At 65.8% G+C, this 15,375-nt stretch overlaps 5 protein-coding genes across 5 annotated transcripts; all 5 read right to left on the reverse strand.

Moving 5' to 3' along the window:
- Nucleotides 1–2,435: 2,435 nt before the first annotated feature.
- Nucleotides 2,436–3,126, reverse strand: EMIHUDRAFT_205877 (hypothetical protein; the record flags this gene model as incomplete). The annotated part of the gene is made up of 3 exons (XM_005778133.1): nt 2,436–2,512; nt 2,557–2,681; nt 3,083–3,126. The coding sequence occupies 3 exons, from the start codon at nt 3,124–3,126 to the stop codon at nt 2,436–2,438; spliced, it is 246 nt and encodes an 81-aa protein (XP_005778190.1).
- A 169-nt stretch (nt 3,127–3,295) lies between these two features.
- EMIHUDRAFT_205878 (hypothetical protein) lies at nt 3,296–4,069 on the reverse strand (the record flags this gene model as incomplete). The annotated part of the gene is made up of 1 exon (XM_005778134.1): nt 3,296–4,069. One exon carries the CDS (start codon nt 4,067–4,069, stop codon nt 3,296–3,298), a length of 774 nt encoding a protein of 257 aa, XP_005778191.1.
- Nucleotides 4,070–4,449: 380 nt separating this feature from the next.
- Nucleotides 4,450–6,749, reverse strand: EMIHUDRAFT_450370 (hypothetical protein). The gene is made up of 7 exons (XM_005778135.1): nt 6,569–6,749; nt 6,286–6,360; nt 6,074–6,161; nt 5,529–5,671; nt 5,317–5,393; nt 4,874–4,967; nt 4,450–4,776 (listed from the first exon to the last, which is right to left on the reverse strand). Exons 1-7 carry the CDS (start codon nt 6,689–6,691, stop codon nt 4,687–4,689), a joined length of 690 nt encoding a protein of 229 aa, XP_005778192.1. The 5' UTR covers nt 6,692–6,749; the 3' UTR covers nt 4,450–4,686.
- A 2,349-nt stretch (nt 6,750–9,098) lies between these two features.
- EMIHUDRAFT_450371 (hypothetical protein) lies at nt 9,099–11,196 on the reverse strand (the record flags this gene model as incomplete). The annotated part of the gene is made up of 5 exons (XM_005778136.1): nt 9,099–9,356; nt 9,570–10,301; nt 10,540–10,710; nt 10,788–10,926; nt 10,997–11,196. The coding sequence occupies 5 exons, from the start codon at nt 11,194–11,196 to the stop codon at nt 9,099–9,101; spliced, it is 1,500 nt and encodes a 499-aa protein (XP_005778193.1).
- A 107-nt stretch (nt 11,197–11,303) lies between these two features.
- On the reverse strand, nt 11,304–13,926 carry EMIHUDRAFT_205881 (hypothetical protein; the record flags this gene model as incomplete). Its single annotated transcript, XM_005778137.1, has 4 exons — nt 11,304–11,353; nt 11,490–12,252; nt 13,607–13,645; nt 13,864–13,926. The coding sequence occupies 4 exons, from the start codon at nt 13,924–13,926 to the stop codon at nt 11,304–11,306; spliced, it is 915 nt and encodes a 304-aa protein (XP_005778194.1).
- Nucleotides 13,927–15,375: the final 1,449 nt, after the last annotated feature.

Raw genomic sequence — 15,375 nt, forward strand, 5'->3', positions numbered from 1 at the left:
GTGCGTCTGTGGTGATATGTGGGGGACACTTTCTCCTCCCTATTCATGTGAGTCACTCGACTGCGTCGAGGGGGGGGACGTCTGAACCACAGCGTGTCCCGGTCCATAGTTTCTCTTCTTATCCGTTACCATGTAGAGCAAGGTCGAGGGCGGGCCCTTTCGGGCTCGGGCCGCCCTCTCGCCCGCACCTCTGCGGGGCTTGCACGAGTGGGAGCCGCGAGCGGATTCTCGCCGGCGAGAGCCATGTGTGCTTGGCGGTGCAGGCGGGCTTGACTACTTGGGGAGGAAGCCTTCGCGTGCGCCGCCTTTCTCAACGCCACGCCACCCCACCGGCCTGTCGCCGCGATTTCTCTTGTCCGAGCAACGCGGGAGGGTTGATATAGCCAACGACGCTCAACGCTCGGCTCGGTCTCGTGATTGGCGTGTACATACATGAATGCTGATGCCGGCGCACCTAGCCACGCCGCCCTCTTCACCGGCCAAGGCATCCCGTCGGGCCAGCTAGCAGAGCTCCGACGGCTCGCGACAGTGGCCGTGAGCCAGGCGTTTCTCGCCGACCTCAGCTGCTTCCTCGTGACTGAGGTGGGCCGCCTCGACGCCGCACTCGTCGGTCGGCACCTGGCGCACGGCCTGGACATCGCGACGTGGGCGAAGGAGCGGGCCTCGACGCCGGACCTCGACTACCTCAACTCGCCTCCGGTGGCGCTCGTGCTGACGCACGCGGTCCAGCTCGCCGCGTTTCGCTACTCCTGGCGGTGGCGTCCGGTGTCGGCGACAGACGGCACGGGCTTTCCCGGCGTGGCGGCAGCCTCCGGGCACAGCCAGGGCCTGGCGGCGGCCATGGTTGTGGCGTGCAGCACGGACGAGGCGTCATTTACCGCGCACTCCAAATCCTTTGCCCGTGGACTGCTCTATCTCGGCCTCGCTGTCTCCGAGGCTCTGTCTCTCGGCACGCCGTCTCCGCCGCCTCCCTCCTCGCCGCCGCCTCCCTCCTCGCCGCCGCCTCCCTCCTCGCCGCCGCCTCCCTCCTCGCCGCCGCCTCCCTCCTCGCCGCCGCCTCCCTCCTCGCCGCCGCCTCCCTCCTCGCCTCCGCCTCCGCCCTCCTCCTACGCCCTGGCGTTGACCAAGGTGGACGAGCGACGGGCGCGCGCCCTCGTGCAGGAGTACGCCGCCTCGTCGGGAGATCACGTCTCCCTGGTGGTCGCGAATGGGAGCGAGGCCTTCCTGGTCGCCGGGGATCCCTCCGCCCTGCGGCGGCTGCAGACGTGGTGCGGAGAGGCGCGTGTCCGCCCTAGACGCGGACTGCGGCTCCGTGTCCGTGTGACAACACGCGATGCTGAATACACGGCACGATATACGTCTCCACAAGCCCTGACTCTGGTGTACTCATGACGGAGTCGTATGCCCTCGGTCGCCACGAGGGTGCCTGGAACCTTCTCCGAACCGTCCCTGAACCGTCTCTGAGCCGTCTCCGAGCGTCTCTGAACCGTCTCTGAACCTTCCCATAGGCGTGCCGCCCGCCACGGCCGGCGACCCGGCTGCTTCCTGTCTCGGCACGAACCCACTGCAAGAGCCTCTCAAGGACACGTCCTGGACACGTCCTGGACATGTCCTGGACTTGTCCCACAGGCGCCGTACCACTGCGAGAGCCTCTCAAGGACACGTCCTGGACACGTCCTGGACATGTCCTGGACTTGTCCCACAGGCGCCGTACCACTGCGAGAGCCTCCTCTCCGGCCCGTGCGGGGCGGCGCTTAGCGCGCTGCGCTCGGCCGCCGGGCACGCCGCAGTTGGTAGCGACGCGTTGGCGCGGCCTCTCATCTCGTGCGTCGACGGCGCGAACCTCGAAGGCTCGTCCGTCGCTTGCCTCCACGAGTACCTCCTGCGCTCGCTCGCCATGTGGCCCGTGGACTGGCCAGCCGCCGTGCGGGGCCTCCTCCGCTGCGCGCCTTGCGTGCGCCGCTGCGTTGACTACGGGCCGGGCGGCGGGGCCGGCGCGGCTAAGATGAGCCGGCAGGCCGCGGCCAAGGAGGAGGGCGTTACTTTTGAGTACTACACGCAGCTGGTGCGACCAGGCCCGCTGCCGCAGTCCTGGCTTGCTTGGCTCAAGCTAGGGGAGGAGAGAGAGGGAGGGGGTCCGTGCGTCGTCGACGCGCCGTCCTGACTGCCATGTACTTCGTTTTTCTGGTGAGCGTTCTGTGCGAGTGGCCCGCCGCATAACGCATAACCATATAAGCGTGATAGTCATTAAGTAGTGGGGGAAATGGTGATTTTTGAATGAACGCCTCGCGCAAAACCACCGCTACCATGCCAAAGAAGACCCTTGTGGGCTATCCAGAACACCTAAGATCATGCCCTAGCTCTAAAGTGGGCCCGAGATACGCCAGCTAAACCCCGGATTTTTTCCGGCAGGCGACAACAGCCGCGGCACGAGGTCAGAACGCGGCCTCGGAGAGCTCGAGCGAAGGCGCCGACGGTGGCAGCCGTGGTAGTGGTTTATGGTAGAAGGCTCCTGAGCCGTCGGGCACCACGCTCGACGTCGCCGAGCAGCCGCACCTGTCGCGAGCGCCTGCGCGTCGGGCGCTGCCGGCTCGACCTCCATTTTCGGCGAGGTGTCGGGCGCGGCGGGCGGCTCCGGCGCCTCGGTGGCGACCGTGGGCTCGGTGGTCGCCTTGGGCTGCCTGTGGATGTTGTCGTTGGCTGATTTCTTATGCTTCTTGCCCGTTCGGCCGAGGCCTCGGTTGCGAGGCATCTCGGTACACGCGACGGCAGCACGACGTACACGACGAGGACGGCTCCTTGATGGCGACCTGCAGCAGGACGGTGCGCATGTTTGGAGCGTGGTAGCGGACGCATCGGGCCTAGCCCGGGGCCGTGGCGTGTACCGAGAGGCTGGTCTACCGAACACTTTTGGTGCATACCGGCCCAGAAGAGCGGCAAGGAAAAAATTTATTCGGACACTGTACTGAGCCATTTCCCCCACTACATTAAGTCTGTGTGAAAAATATGTGTGCTCGCGTTTTGCCGAGGTTTCGCTTTATTGCCGGGATCATTCGATTTCGTGCACGTACGCGGCGCACACCGTACACTCAGCGCCGCCGCCTGGGCGCAAAACGGAGGAAGCATGCAGAACCGCCAAACGACGTAGGAACGAGGCGTGTGCAGACCGACGTACACACGCGAAACGTACCGTAAGGGGAGTGCTGGGGGGCGCGCAGGGGGAGGCGGCCCTGGTTTGCGCTCGGCTGCGGGGCCAACGGCAGCGGTACGATGCCTCGCGACCAGGAGAGAGAGGCTACGCGTACGGGTAGATCTTGTCCTGCGTCGTCGCTTCCGCACTGGACACCTCGGTATACGAGGACATTGATGTCAGGCCAAAGAACTGGGCCGGGCTGACGAGGAGGCGTGTATCGTCAGAAGACTTGAGAGAGTACGGGGCGAGGTCGGCCATCCGGAAGCCGCGTGCACGGATGGCGTCGACGCACACGGGGCTCAGACGGATGCGTGAGAGCCGTGGGTGGAAGATGGTCGCGGTGGACAGCTTGAGCTTCTCGAGCTGGCGGCATCCGCCGAGCAGCGCGTCCAGGCCCTTGTCCGAAAAGTCGAGGTGGCCCTTCAGCGTGAGGGACTTGAGGTTCGGGCAGTTCTTGCCGAGCTCGATCAGCAGCGTGTCGGTGAGCCCCGAGTGCGGGCTCGTTTCGCCCATCCCCTCTGCGCGCTCGAGCTCGAGCTCCTCGAATCGCATCTCTCGCCCGCGCACGATTTGCATCAACTTGGACTCGTCGCAGTCGTACGCCCAGTGCCACTTGAACTTTCGCAGCGCGGGTACGGCCTGGAGATCCCAGTCGGACAGCCGGTGGTGGTGCGACACCTTCTTGGCGACGCCCAGATCGATCGCCTCGAGCGCCGGGAAGAGCTTCAGCAGCTTCTTGGTCGTGCCTTTGCCCCAGTCGTGGTTGCCCAACGCCACCGACCAGATGCCACCGTCAGTATTGAGCTTGGCCAGCGCGTCGAGGAGAGGCGTGACGGCCTTGCTCGTGCTGCCACCAATGAACTTTACCGTCCACATCAGAGCGTCGCCGTTCGGGGAGGCGGGCAACAGTGGGGACTCGCGGTCATTTTTCTTTTTTCCAGAAGCCCCACAAGTCTCCCTGTTAGGGGGGACGTGGCCGCGAGTGGCGTAGACCGTAGTGCCGTACGCTGACTCGTGATGTGTGGCACGAGCCCAGCTGGCTGAGTGTCTTGTGAGCTTGTGTGTGTGTCTGTGCTCTCTCTCCGCTCTCTCTCTCTCTCTCTCTCTCTCTCTCTCTCTCTCTCTCCTCTCCCTCCCTCCCTCCCGGCGCTCCCTCCCTTCCCAGCTCCCTGCTCCCTCCTCTCTCTCCGCTCTCTCAAGAGACAACACAAGACGACTCACAGCCCGCCTCTCTGAAAAACACACGATTTCGGGTTGTCGATATGATAGCATTGTCATCCACCCCGACCATCCGCTTCCCGACAGCGATTCCGCCCGCGTCTCGTGCTGTCAAGGGCGGCGTGCTGAAGGTGAAGCGCGCCGCGCGCGAGAAAGAGGAGCGGGGCGGTCGTGCCACAACACGAGGACCGCAGGCCGGCAACACATCAGGGGGGCGGCGGCATGGAATCACGCAGAGCGGGGCAGCAGGCGGACAGGCGGGGGGACGGGGCCGGCTAGGCCGCCTTCTCCGCCTTTTGGCGCTCCTGCTCGTCGTACTCGAGAATGAGTCGCATCGCCACGCCGAGCTGCACCGCGTTGCAGACCTGGGGCGGCAGAGTTGGCTGGTGTGGGGCGAGGGGCGAGGCGGCACTGTGTGGCGGCAGGCTGGCAGGCTTGTGAGCACGCGTGCGTGTGTGTCGCCTGCTTGAAGAGCATGATTGGCAGCGTCGCTCGCAAGACCAGGCCGGCATAGTCCGCGGCGTCGGCAAAGTGCGCCGCATACATCGCGACGTACCTTGCGGCGAGGTGTGCCCGAGACATCAGACACCGAGCCCGAGACTAGCGGGCGAGAGATCAGGCGCCCCCTCGCCACTGGTGCATCGGACGAGGAGCCCACTCTCGGGTCCTCTCGGGTCCTCTCGGGTCCTCTCGGGTCCTCTCGGGTCCTCTCGGGTCCTCTCGGGTCCTCTCGGGTCCTCTCGGGTCCTCTCGGGTCCTCTCGGGTCCTCTCGGGTCCTCTCGGGTCCTCTCGGGTCCTCTCGGGTCCTCTCGGGTCCTCTCGGGTCCTCTCGGGTCCTCTCGGGTCCTCTCGGGTCCTCTCGGGTCCTCTCGGGTCCTCTCGGGTCCTCTCGGGCAAGACGTACCAAAACTCGGTGCCGGCGCAGGCGACGAAGAGGACGGGCTTCTTGTAGTAGAAGCGGAGCAGCGCATTCTCGCACTCCTGGAGAGGAGCGGTTGGCCAACCTCGGCTCCTCTCGGCTCCTCTCGCTCTGCGAGGCGGCGTGTGTGCGCAGCGTGTGCACTGCTGCGGCATGCACTCTGCGGCGAATGCGCTGCGGCATGTGCATTGCGGCACGTTCGCTGCGGCGAGTGCGCTGCGGCGAAGTGCATTACTGCGTGTGCTCTCCTTGTGCGATCCGAGGCCGAGCTTGAGCGAGGCGTACATGTGGTACCAGTGCGAAAACATGTCGAGGGTGACGAGCGCGCAGAGCACCGCACCTGAGGGAGAAGGGGAGAGCAGCGGACAAGTACTGTGGACGTGTCTGATCGACGTGTCGTTGCGGACGTGTCGTTGCGGACGTGTCTTGCGGCCGTGTCGTTGCGGACGTGTCGGCGGGTGTCCGCAGGCGCTAGGGCGTTGGAGGAAGGGGGGGAGGAGGGGAGTGTCTGGAGAGTGTCACGCGGATCTCGGAAGTCTCTCGGAAAGTGTCTCGGAAGTGTCTCGGAAGTGGCCTCGGAAAGTGTCTGGGAAGTGTCTCGGAAGTGTCCCACGCCGAGGTGCGGGTAGAGGGAGCCAAGTATGATGCAGAGGCACGTCGTCGACGCGCGGTCCGTCACCTGGCGTAGGGACGACCAGTCAGCCCGCCAGCCGCTCAACCAGCCGGTCAGCCGGTCTTACACATGCACACACACACGGTTGGCTCCAGGAGCCGCCACCGAGGCCACCCGCTGTCACCGCTTCGGGGAGGAGGGCTGGAGGGGCCGGCGTCTGGTGGGCGGTCAGCCAGCGCGGCGTGGCTCGGCAGCGGAAGCTTCACTGAAGCTTCTCTGAGGCTTCTGCCGGGCGCGGTGGCGTCACAAGCTGCTCTGAAGCTTCTCTGAGGGTGGCGCACCATGTCCAGCACCGCGCCAAACGTGGAGGACTGGCCGAGCAGCCTCGCCGCGAGCCCATCCGCAGCGTCGAGTCCCTGGCGAGACGACCAATCGGCGGTGACGAGGCAACCGGGCGAGGCGCCCGGGCGGTGGTGAACGAAGCAGCGGCGAGCGCGGCAGCAGTGAGGAGAGGTGCGACCAAGCGACCAAGGCCGGCGGCGCGGGCAGGAAGGAGGCTGAGGACATATTGGCACCGCAGCCGGCCGCGCTACACAATGGGGAGGTTCAGGCCTGCGAGATGACATAGGTGCCGACGGTGAGCCGCCAGTCGTGCATCGCGTAGTGGTAGCCCACAAAGGTCAACACGATCCGCACGTACCCGATGACATTCGGCGCCCAGAGTAGAACCGGCCAGCTTCTTGGCATGCGGCCAGCTCCTTGCTTTGCTTTGGCCGGTTCTGTCTTCTTGTGCTCCTCGCCAGCGCCGAGGGACAGCGGGAAGAAGAAAAACTTTCCGCGCCCCTGGATGTGAGGTTAATGACCGCACTCGAAGTGCTCCAAGCTCTCGGCCGATGCCATCATCCGGCCCGCTGGGTGCGCTTCATAGCTGCTCCCCGGCCCTGGTGCCTGGATGTGAGGTGACGGTGCGGCCTCCGAGTCTTCGGCGTCTAGAGCGCGCGCGATAAGGTTTTTGCTCGCCTTCCCTGGGACCCCGTGTTGCGTGACTCTGTGCGATTTCGGGCCCGGGGTTGTGCGTTTACGTGAATGACTGCACTCCACGTCCAAAAACAGCTCCAAGTGCTCCAAGCGCTATTGCAATATCTCTCTCACAGCAGAGCCTTGACTTCGCCTGGGGTCCATGCCCGAAGCCCACCCTGTGAATGTAGAAGGTAGCCATCCATGTTTGCATAGTCGGCTCAATTATAGTCGGGATTTAAAGCTCAATTGCACGCGCGCACAAACACCCACTCATCCCGGGAGGGCAGGGAGGGACACACAAAATTCACTCACACGTTGGCGAGGGACCGCTCAGCACGATGGTAGAAGGGGCACAACGAGTCGGTCCACCAACGTTTGTGGCGGTCGGTAGAGCGGACCACAAACAAGTAACGCTCATTAGTAGAAACTTACGGGAGTTTACTTGGAGACCCCGCCCGGCGGCAATCGCAAGATCACCTCGTGCTCGTTGAGGATAGCCGCCGTAGGCCCAGCCCGTTGATCGCCGTGGACCACCTCCGGCGGTCAAGGCAACTTTATCTAGAGCCTGCTCTAGAAACCATCGCCTTGACTTCGCCTGGGGTCCATGCCCGAAGCCCACCCTGTGAATGTAGAAGGTAGCCATCCATGGTTTGCATAGTCGGCTCAATTATAGTCGGGATTTAAAGCTCAATTGCACGCGCGCACAAACACCCACTCATCCCGCTCGCGCGTGACGGCGAGCTAGAAAGAAAGGGGGACGAGTATGGTGAAGAATAGATGGCGTCTTCGTGGACTCCAGAAGGTGGAGAAGTCACGCAAAGTCCAGGAAGAGTGGGCGCTGCCGAGAAGCTATGCGAGAAGAGAAAGAGCATAGAGAAGTTTATGCGAGAAGAGAAAGAGCATAGCACAGTGGCAGGCCAGGCCAAGTAAGCTCCCGTGGGTCGGGAGGGAGGGCGCATCGTTTTGTTTTGCCATCACCAGCAACCGCCTCTGCGGGGTGGTGATGCCCGTCTCCCTAGCAGAGAATTGGGAGAGGCCGATCGCGCCTCGCCACAGCAAGGGTAGAAGCCACGAGGTTGGTTAGTCACAGGCGGCGAGCCTGTTGCGTCGCCTTGAACTATCATGGAGAAGCTCGGTCCTGAGATCCCTCGTCAGGCAGAAACCCCCGGAGTGGCGAGTAGAGGTTGGACCTCACCTCCATGGCGCCGAGATGAGAGGTGCAGAGACAGAAGGACGTGTGAAGAGAAGGTAAGAAAGGACGTGTGAAGAGAGGGGAGGAAAGACATGTTAGGAGAAAGCGTGCCTCATGCGACCGCGATGAGAACGGCGATCTTGAGCCATACTGGTTCGAATGCGGCGCCACTCGAATCGGCACTAGTGAACTCGAGCCGTACCGCATCGCGAGATCGTTGTAGCACGGTCGCCGTCCATCCGCGACCCTCATTCTCTCGACACGGATATGAGGGGTAGACCGTCGCGGGGACGAGCACCTTGGCCCCAATTGCAAACACGTTGCTATGGCTGGACCCACGTGGCGCGGGTGTCGACCGGGCGGGCGCCTCACCACGATGGTAGAAGGGGCACAACGAGTCGGTCCACCAACGTTTGTGGCGGTCGGTAGAGCGGACCACAAACAAGTAACGCTCATTAGTAGAAACTTACGGGAGTTTACTTGGAGACCCCGCCCGGCGGCAATCGCAAGATCACCTCGTGCTCGTTGAGGATAGCCGCCGTAGGCCCACGCAGCCCGTTGAGATCGCCGTGGACCACCTCCGGCGGTCAAGGCAACTTTATCTAGAGCCTGCTCTAGAAACCATCCAGGCTCGACACCTCGATGAAGATCCCTCACACCAAGATCGTGCAGGGCGGGGACACATGTCCCTAAATCCCATCTCGTCTCAGAGTTTGCCCGTTTTATTTATTTATCGACACCTCGACGGCGCGGTCCGCGGACTGGGGCACGTGCTGGTACTATCACAAGCACACCACCGGAGCCGCCTAAGCGACTCCGTTGAGAACGGCAACGCACTTAGCTCCGTGCACAATGCCGCTCTCCCAAATCTCCCCGCATTGGGCGGGCGCGGGGCGGGCGGCTGCGCGCCTGCGGGCGGGCGTCCGCCACGTCCCCGACCGGTCATCTGCTCGCTTGAGCCGTGCCTGCAGCGCCTCCTCCTCCACCAGCGACGCGCGCCTGCAGGTCGTCGCCGAGCCCGGCGAGCCGCGCAAGCTCGGTCACGCCCGCGTCGCAGTCGCCCTCGAAGAAGGCGTCTCGCGGCGGCGAGAGGAGCCGCTCGAGAGGGTCCGCGCCGGTTGGGCCCGCGCCGCCGGCGTCCGCAATGTCAAAGGACCCGACGAGCTCGCGGTTGATGAGCAGCCGCGGCACGTCGCGGGCCTGCGCCATGCACACACTAGCGTCAGGGCGTGACTACGGCACCGCGCCGCGTTTTCCGAGCATCGCGTGAATACGAGGCGAGTCCAGTGAGAGCAGCTGCAGTACAGCGGGGTACAGCCGAGGGCGTGTCGTCTCGTTCTGGAGCACAGAGATCTGGCTTCCGCATCTACGGTCGCGGGCCGGCATGTCGACGAGCGAGGCAAAGGGCTGCACCTGCAGCGACGTGCCCATGACGAGCAGCAGGTCGCACGCGTCAAAGTCGGCAGGCACGAGGCGGCCGAACCGCTCGGGAAGCTGCTCGCCGAAGAAGACGATGTCGGGCTTGACCAGCCCGCCGCTCTCCTCGTTGAGCGCCTCCACCGCCTCCTCGCCCTGCCAGAGCGCCTCCCGCAGCCTCTCGACGCCGACCGCCTGGCGGCGGCGCAGCGAGCCCCCGGGCCGAGACGCCGACCACGCGTGCGCCGCGTCAAAGTTGCCGTGGGCAGCGACGGTCAGCTCGGGCGGCACGCCCGCCGCGCTCTCCAGCGAGTCGATGTTTTGCGTGTAGCAGCGGCGCAGGATGCCGCGTGCGGCGAGCAGGGAGATGAAGTGGTGGGCGGGCGTCGGCGCGTGGTTGCCGGGCCACAGCTCCTTTGCGAGGCGGTAAAAGGGGCGCGGGTTGTCCGCGAAGAAGGTGAGGTCGAAGACGGCCTCCGGGAAGGGGAGGCCGTACGACTCGAGCTGCGAGTAGAGCCCCGTGCCGGGCGAGCGAAAGTCGGGGATGCCGGCCGAGACGCTCGCGCCCGCGCCGAGCATGACGATCACCTGTCTGGCACGGGCGAGCCGCTGCGCAAAGGCCTCGAAGGGCGAGCACGCCGAGGGAGCAGGCGGAGCGGAAGGCAGCGCCGGAGCGGGCGGCGGCACAGGCGGCACGGCCGAGCCGACGCGCGAGTCTGGCCCGCCCACCTGGCGAATGCAAACACACAGTCAGGGTGGGGGCACGGTCTCGTGCGGTCTCTCGTGCGGTCTTGTCCTCATCTGGGGCCGAGCGAGTGCAAGGGACAGATCTGCGGAATGCAAGCACCTCTCCTCCGCATCTAGGACCGCATCTACGGCCGCATCTACGGCCGCATCTAGCACCGCATCTAGCACCGCATCTAGCACCGCATCTAGCACCGCATACGCCCGCATCTACGCCCGCAACCCAGGACTCCCCCGACGGGTCTCGCAGGCCAAGGACAAAGGCACGCCGCAGCGCGCAGCAGTCCTCGAGCAGGCGCGCGTACGCCACCGCCTCGGCCTTGGCCGCCGCCGGAAGCGCATCCGGCAGGTTGTGCCTCAAATCCCGCGCGGCGGCGCTGAGCCAGCCTGCAACCTGCAGGGGCAGAGTGCGCGGGCATCACGGAAGTGGAACACGGTGCGCGCGGTGGCCGCCGCGCCGCCCGTCTTCACCGAGCGAGTCGTGTCGTGCCGCGAAGGGCGTGCCACGTCATGCTCCTCGTTGGCACCAAAGGCGTCCGCTCCACAGTCCTCGGCGAGGGGCTCGCGAGGGATGAGGAAGATGGAGCCGTCTCGCCCCTTGTGCACGACGCTATAGGATGAGCAGGATCGCTTCTCAGTCACTCGAAACTATCAAGTGGAGAGGGCGCCCACGGCCGCACCGCGTCAGCCCGCGCATGTCGTTAACCGCCACCTCAATGCGCCGCCGGCCAACGGGCGGCTGAGCTGCTGAAGCACTCGAGGATGACGCTTCAGCAGCTTCACCATCCTCGAGTGCAGCCGCTGCCGTCGCCACTGCGGCCTCGTCGGCATCAGTGAGTGTCGCCCGCTCGAAGCACGTGGCCAGCTCATCTTCCGACATCGTTTCAGAGATAGTAGCACGAAGGTCTTCGGTCCCTGGGGCCGGCAGACGACCCTCTCGGCCGCAGTGCTGCGGTTTTCTTTTTATCAATAAGCGTCAATCCTCGTTTACTTCTCGGGGTACACACTGGACGCGGGACCATCCACATCATCACCGGCTCGCGGCAATACGGGCACTCTTGCATCAGCTCAGAGCATGGCATGCAAGCGCACAGGTGCCCGCACGGGACCGCAGCATGCGACTTGACTCTCGCGAAACACACGATGCACGTGGTCTCTCCCCCCATGGTGGACTCGGGGGAGCTGGCCGCCCCGTGTCGAGGCCTGCGTCCGCTAGTGAGACGGCTGCAAACGGCTCAGTGACTGGCAGATGCTGCTCCGCCGCCTCGGCTGCCTCTGGCCCGATCAAGCGCTCGATGGCGCCGACCCGCTCCTCGAGGTTACCCTCGATCGCCGCGCCCAAGCTGGCCTCCAGCTGCTCGACACGCCGCATCAGGTCCCCGCCGCCGGTCGACTCGCTGCTCACCGCCTCCTCGCACCGCGACACCCGACGCGCCAGAGCCTCCTCCTCCGCATCTATCTCTGACAAGCGCAGCGCCTCTGCTAGCTCCGCAGCCTCGCGCAGCGCCGCCTGCTCCGCCGCACCCGCTAGCTCTGCCGCCTCGCGCTCCGCCCGCCTCGCAGCTTCTTGCTCAGCAGCCAGCCGCGCCGCCCTCTCCTCCTGTGCGCGAACCTCTGCCGCAGCCTTCGCCCTCCGCTCCTCCTCGAGCTTGAAGGCAAGCGGCGCCTTCTTGGCCTCCTTGTTCTTCTCCTTGGCTTCCTTCTTGGCTGCAGTTGCCTCCGCCGCCTTTGCGCGCCGCCTCGCCTTCTCCTCCTCCGCCCTCCTGTTGGCAGCCTCCTTCTCGCGCCGCTCCGCCTCTGCCTGAATAGCCTTGCGCTCTGCCGCCGCTGCCCGCTGCTCCGCAAGCTGTGCCTCCTTTGCTGCTCGTCTCTCCGCTTCCCTCGCCCGCAGCGTCTCCTCTGCTGCCGCGCGCTGGGCAGCCAGCTTCGCCTCCGCCTCCGCCGCAATCGCTCGCCTCTGCTCCTCGAGCGCCGCCGCGTCCGCCGCCCGGCGCGCCTCGCGCGCCTCTCGCTCTGCTTCGCGCCGGCGCGCAGCCTGCTCGCGCTCTCGTGCCGCCGCCGTCTCCTCCCGCTCGCGCTGCTCGCGCCGCCCCTTGGCCTCGAGCGCCTTCTCTGCCGCCTCCATCTCCCTCATTGCCGCTGCGTGCTCCGTGAGAGCGCGCACACACCCGGCGTGGTCCTTTGCAGGAGCACTGGCGTCGGCAGTAGCCAGCTTGGCCGCGTCCCTGGCGTATTGCAGCGCGGACTTGCCGACCGCAGAAAGAACCTTTGTGCCTGCGCCCGCCTGCAGTAGACGGCGCACGGCAGGGAGGCGGCCTTCGCCGGCAGCGTTCATCAGCGCGGTCTCGCCGTTGTTGTCCTGCGCGTTGATCTCCGCGCCGTGCCGAAGCAGCAAGTTGACCACCCGCTCGTGGCCGTTGGTGGCGGCAAAAATCAGCGCGGTGCCACCGTTGTTATCCCGCATCTCTGCATCAGCGCTGCACTGCAGCAGCAAGTCGACCACCCGTTCGTGGCCATCGACGGCGGCGTTCATCAGCGCGGTGTCGCCGTCGTTGTCCTGCGCGTTGATCTCCGCGCCGTGCCGAAGCAGCAAGTCGACCACCTGCTCGTTGCCGTTGGTGGCGGCAAAAATCAGCTCGGTGCGGTCGTCGCTGTTCTGCTTGTTGATCTCCGCGCCGTGCTGCAGCAGCAGCTCGACCACCCGCTCGTGGCCTGGGCGGCGTGCATCAGCGCGGTGAAGCCGTCGCTGTCCTGCAGCTCGATCTCCGCGCCGCCCCGCAGCAGAAGGTCGACCACCCGTTCGTGGCCTTCGGTGGCAGCGCGCATCAGCGCGGTGTAGCCTTTGCTGTTCTGCAAATGGCCTCCGCGTCGTGCCGTAGCAGCAAGTCGGCCACCCGCTCGCGGCCTTTGCCAGCGGCCCACATCAGCGCGGTACCGCCGTCGTTGTCCTGCATGTTGATCTCCGCGCTGTGCTGCAGCAGCAGCTCGACCACCCGCTCGTGGCCCTCCTGGGCGGCGCCCATCAGCGCGGTCCAGCCGTCGCTGTCCTGCAGGTTGATCTCCGCACCGTGCTGCAGCAGCACCTCGATCACCCGCTCGTGGCCGAAGCCGGCGGCGTCCGTCAGCAGCGGTATGCCAGTAGTCGCCCCGCCATCCTCGTTCCGACGCTCGCGGGTGGCGTTCGCTCGCCCGCCACCCTCAAGCCACACACGCACCGCCACTTCGTCGCCTCGTAAGTCCGCCCCTAAAAAGTAAGCCGTTTGGCGTGTCTTGCCCAGCCCGTGACGGACCATTTTTCTTTTTTGTCGATAAATTTTTTGCTTTGATGCCTATGCGTGCACTCGTCCCTCTCTGTATGTGTGGGTTCGCGTGTCTCTGATGATAAATAAAACGGGCACGCCAAACGAGGGGTGGGAGAAGGACAGGGTCCCCACCTGCACGAGCAGGATCTTGTAAGGACGATCAGAGACACAGGGGAACGCTAGAATAAATAAATAAATACAACGTACACGCCAAACGAGGGGTGGGAGAAGGACAGGGTCCCCACCTGCACGAGCAGGATCTTGTAAGGACGATCAGGGACACAGGGGAACGGGAGCGGGGAGCGCATCGCGACACGGAGGGGGGCTGCGCTAGACAGTGTGTGGTAACCCGCGCCTTATTTCTTTCCCTCGCGATGTCTTCCCCGTTGTGCCGCCGCCGCCGCCTCGCCGCCATCGCCTCCGACGCGCCCTCGCCGAGCACGCCGCCGCCCACCCGCCTCCTCGACCTCCCCACGGACCTCCTCTTGCGCGCCCTCTCTCGCTGCGGCCCCGCCGACATCGCTCGCGTCGCGGCCGTCTCGCTGCTCTTCCACGCCTCGCTTGCGGTGGAGGGCATCCGCTTGTGGGCGCAAGAGCGCGGCTTCGAGCTGCCGGCGCTGCCAGAGGGCGAGGGCTGCGCCGTGCGGTGGCTGTGCTACTCGGCGCTGCTGTGCGAGTCCAACCCGCCGGCGAGGGCGGCGGCGGGCGAACGGCACAGCCTCTTCATCGTCGGCGAGGGGCGGCTCTCGTCGTGCGGCAATGCGCCGGCCTGGGGCCCAGGCCTGCTCGGCCACGGCGAGGGCGTGACGCGGCTCAACACGCCGACCCGCCTCCCCTCTCCGCTGGGCGGCGAGCACGCCGTGAGTGTGGCGGCTGGACACTACCACAGCCTCGCCCTTGCCGCCGGCGGCAGCGTCTGGAGCTGGGGCCAGGGAGGCGACGGCCCGCTGGGCCACGGCGACGAGCAGAACCAGTGGCAGCCGAAGAAGATCGAGGCGTTGGCTGGCCAGCGCGTCGTCGCTGTGTCGGCGGGAGGCCACAGCCTCGCCCTCGCCGACGGCGGCAGTGTCTGGAGCTGGGGCTATGGAGCCTGCGGCAAGCTGGGCCACGGCGACACGCAGAACCAGCTGCTGCCGAAGAAGGTCGAGGCCTTGGCTGGCCAGCGCGTCCTCGCTGTGTCGGCTGGGGCTATCCACAGCCTCGCCCTCACCGCCGACGGCGCCGTGTGGAGCTGGGGCTATGGATTGATAGGCCAGTTGGGCCACGGCGACACGCAGCGCCAGCTGCTGCCGAAGAAGGTCGAGGCCTTTGCTGGCCAGTGCGTCGTCGCTATGTCGGCTGGGCCTATCCACAGCCTCGCCCTCACCGCCGACGGCGCCGTGTGGAGCTGGGGCCCTGGAGGGCAAGGCCAGTTGGGCCACGGCGACGGGCAGGACCAGCTGCTGCCGAAGAAGATCGAGGCCTTGACTGGCCGGCGCGTCGTCGCTGTGTCTGCTGGAGGCCACCACAGCCTCGCCCTCACCGCCGACGGCAGCGTCTGGAGCTGGGGCCAGGGAGGCTCTGGCAAGCTGGGCCACGGCGACCGGCAGCGCCAGCTGCTGCCCAAGAAGGTCCAGGCCTTTGCTGGCCAGCGCGTCGTCGCTGTGTCGGGTGGAACCGCGCACAACCTCGCCCGCACCGCCGACGGCGCTGTTTTCACGTGGGGCAAGGGCGAGTACGGCTGCCTCGGCCACGGAGAGGACCTGTCGAACCAGTTG

Source organism: Emiliania huxleyi, assembly GCF_000372725.1.
Source record: "Emiliania huxleyi CCMP1516 unplaced genomic scaffold EMIHUscaffold_25, whole genome shotgun sequence".
Taxonomy (NCBI): domain Eukaryota; phylum Haptophyta; order Isochrysidales; family Noelaerhabdaceae; genus Emiliania; species Emiliania huxleyi.

Bases quoted from the DNA above. Each gene is read 5' to 3' on its own strand.
- EMIHUDRAFT_450370 (XM_005778135.1), bottom strand. From the start codon at position 6,691: ATGCCAAGAAGCTGGCCGGTTCTACTCTGGGCGCCGAATGTCATCGGG. The intron at 4,968-5,316 runs GTACGTCTTGCC...CCTCGCCGCAAG, and splicing joins TGCGCCGGCACCGAGTTTTG to GTACGTCGCGATGTATGCGG. The intron at 4,777-4,873 runs GCGACACACACG...CTGCCGCCCCAG, and splicing joins CAATCATGCTCTTCAAGCAG to GTCTGCAACGCGGTGCAGCT.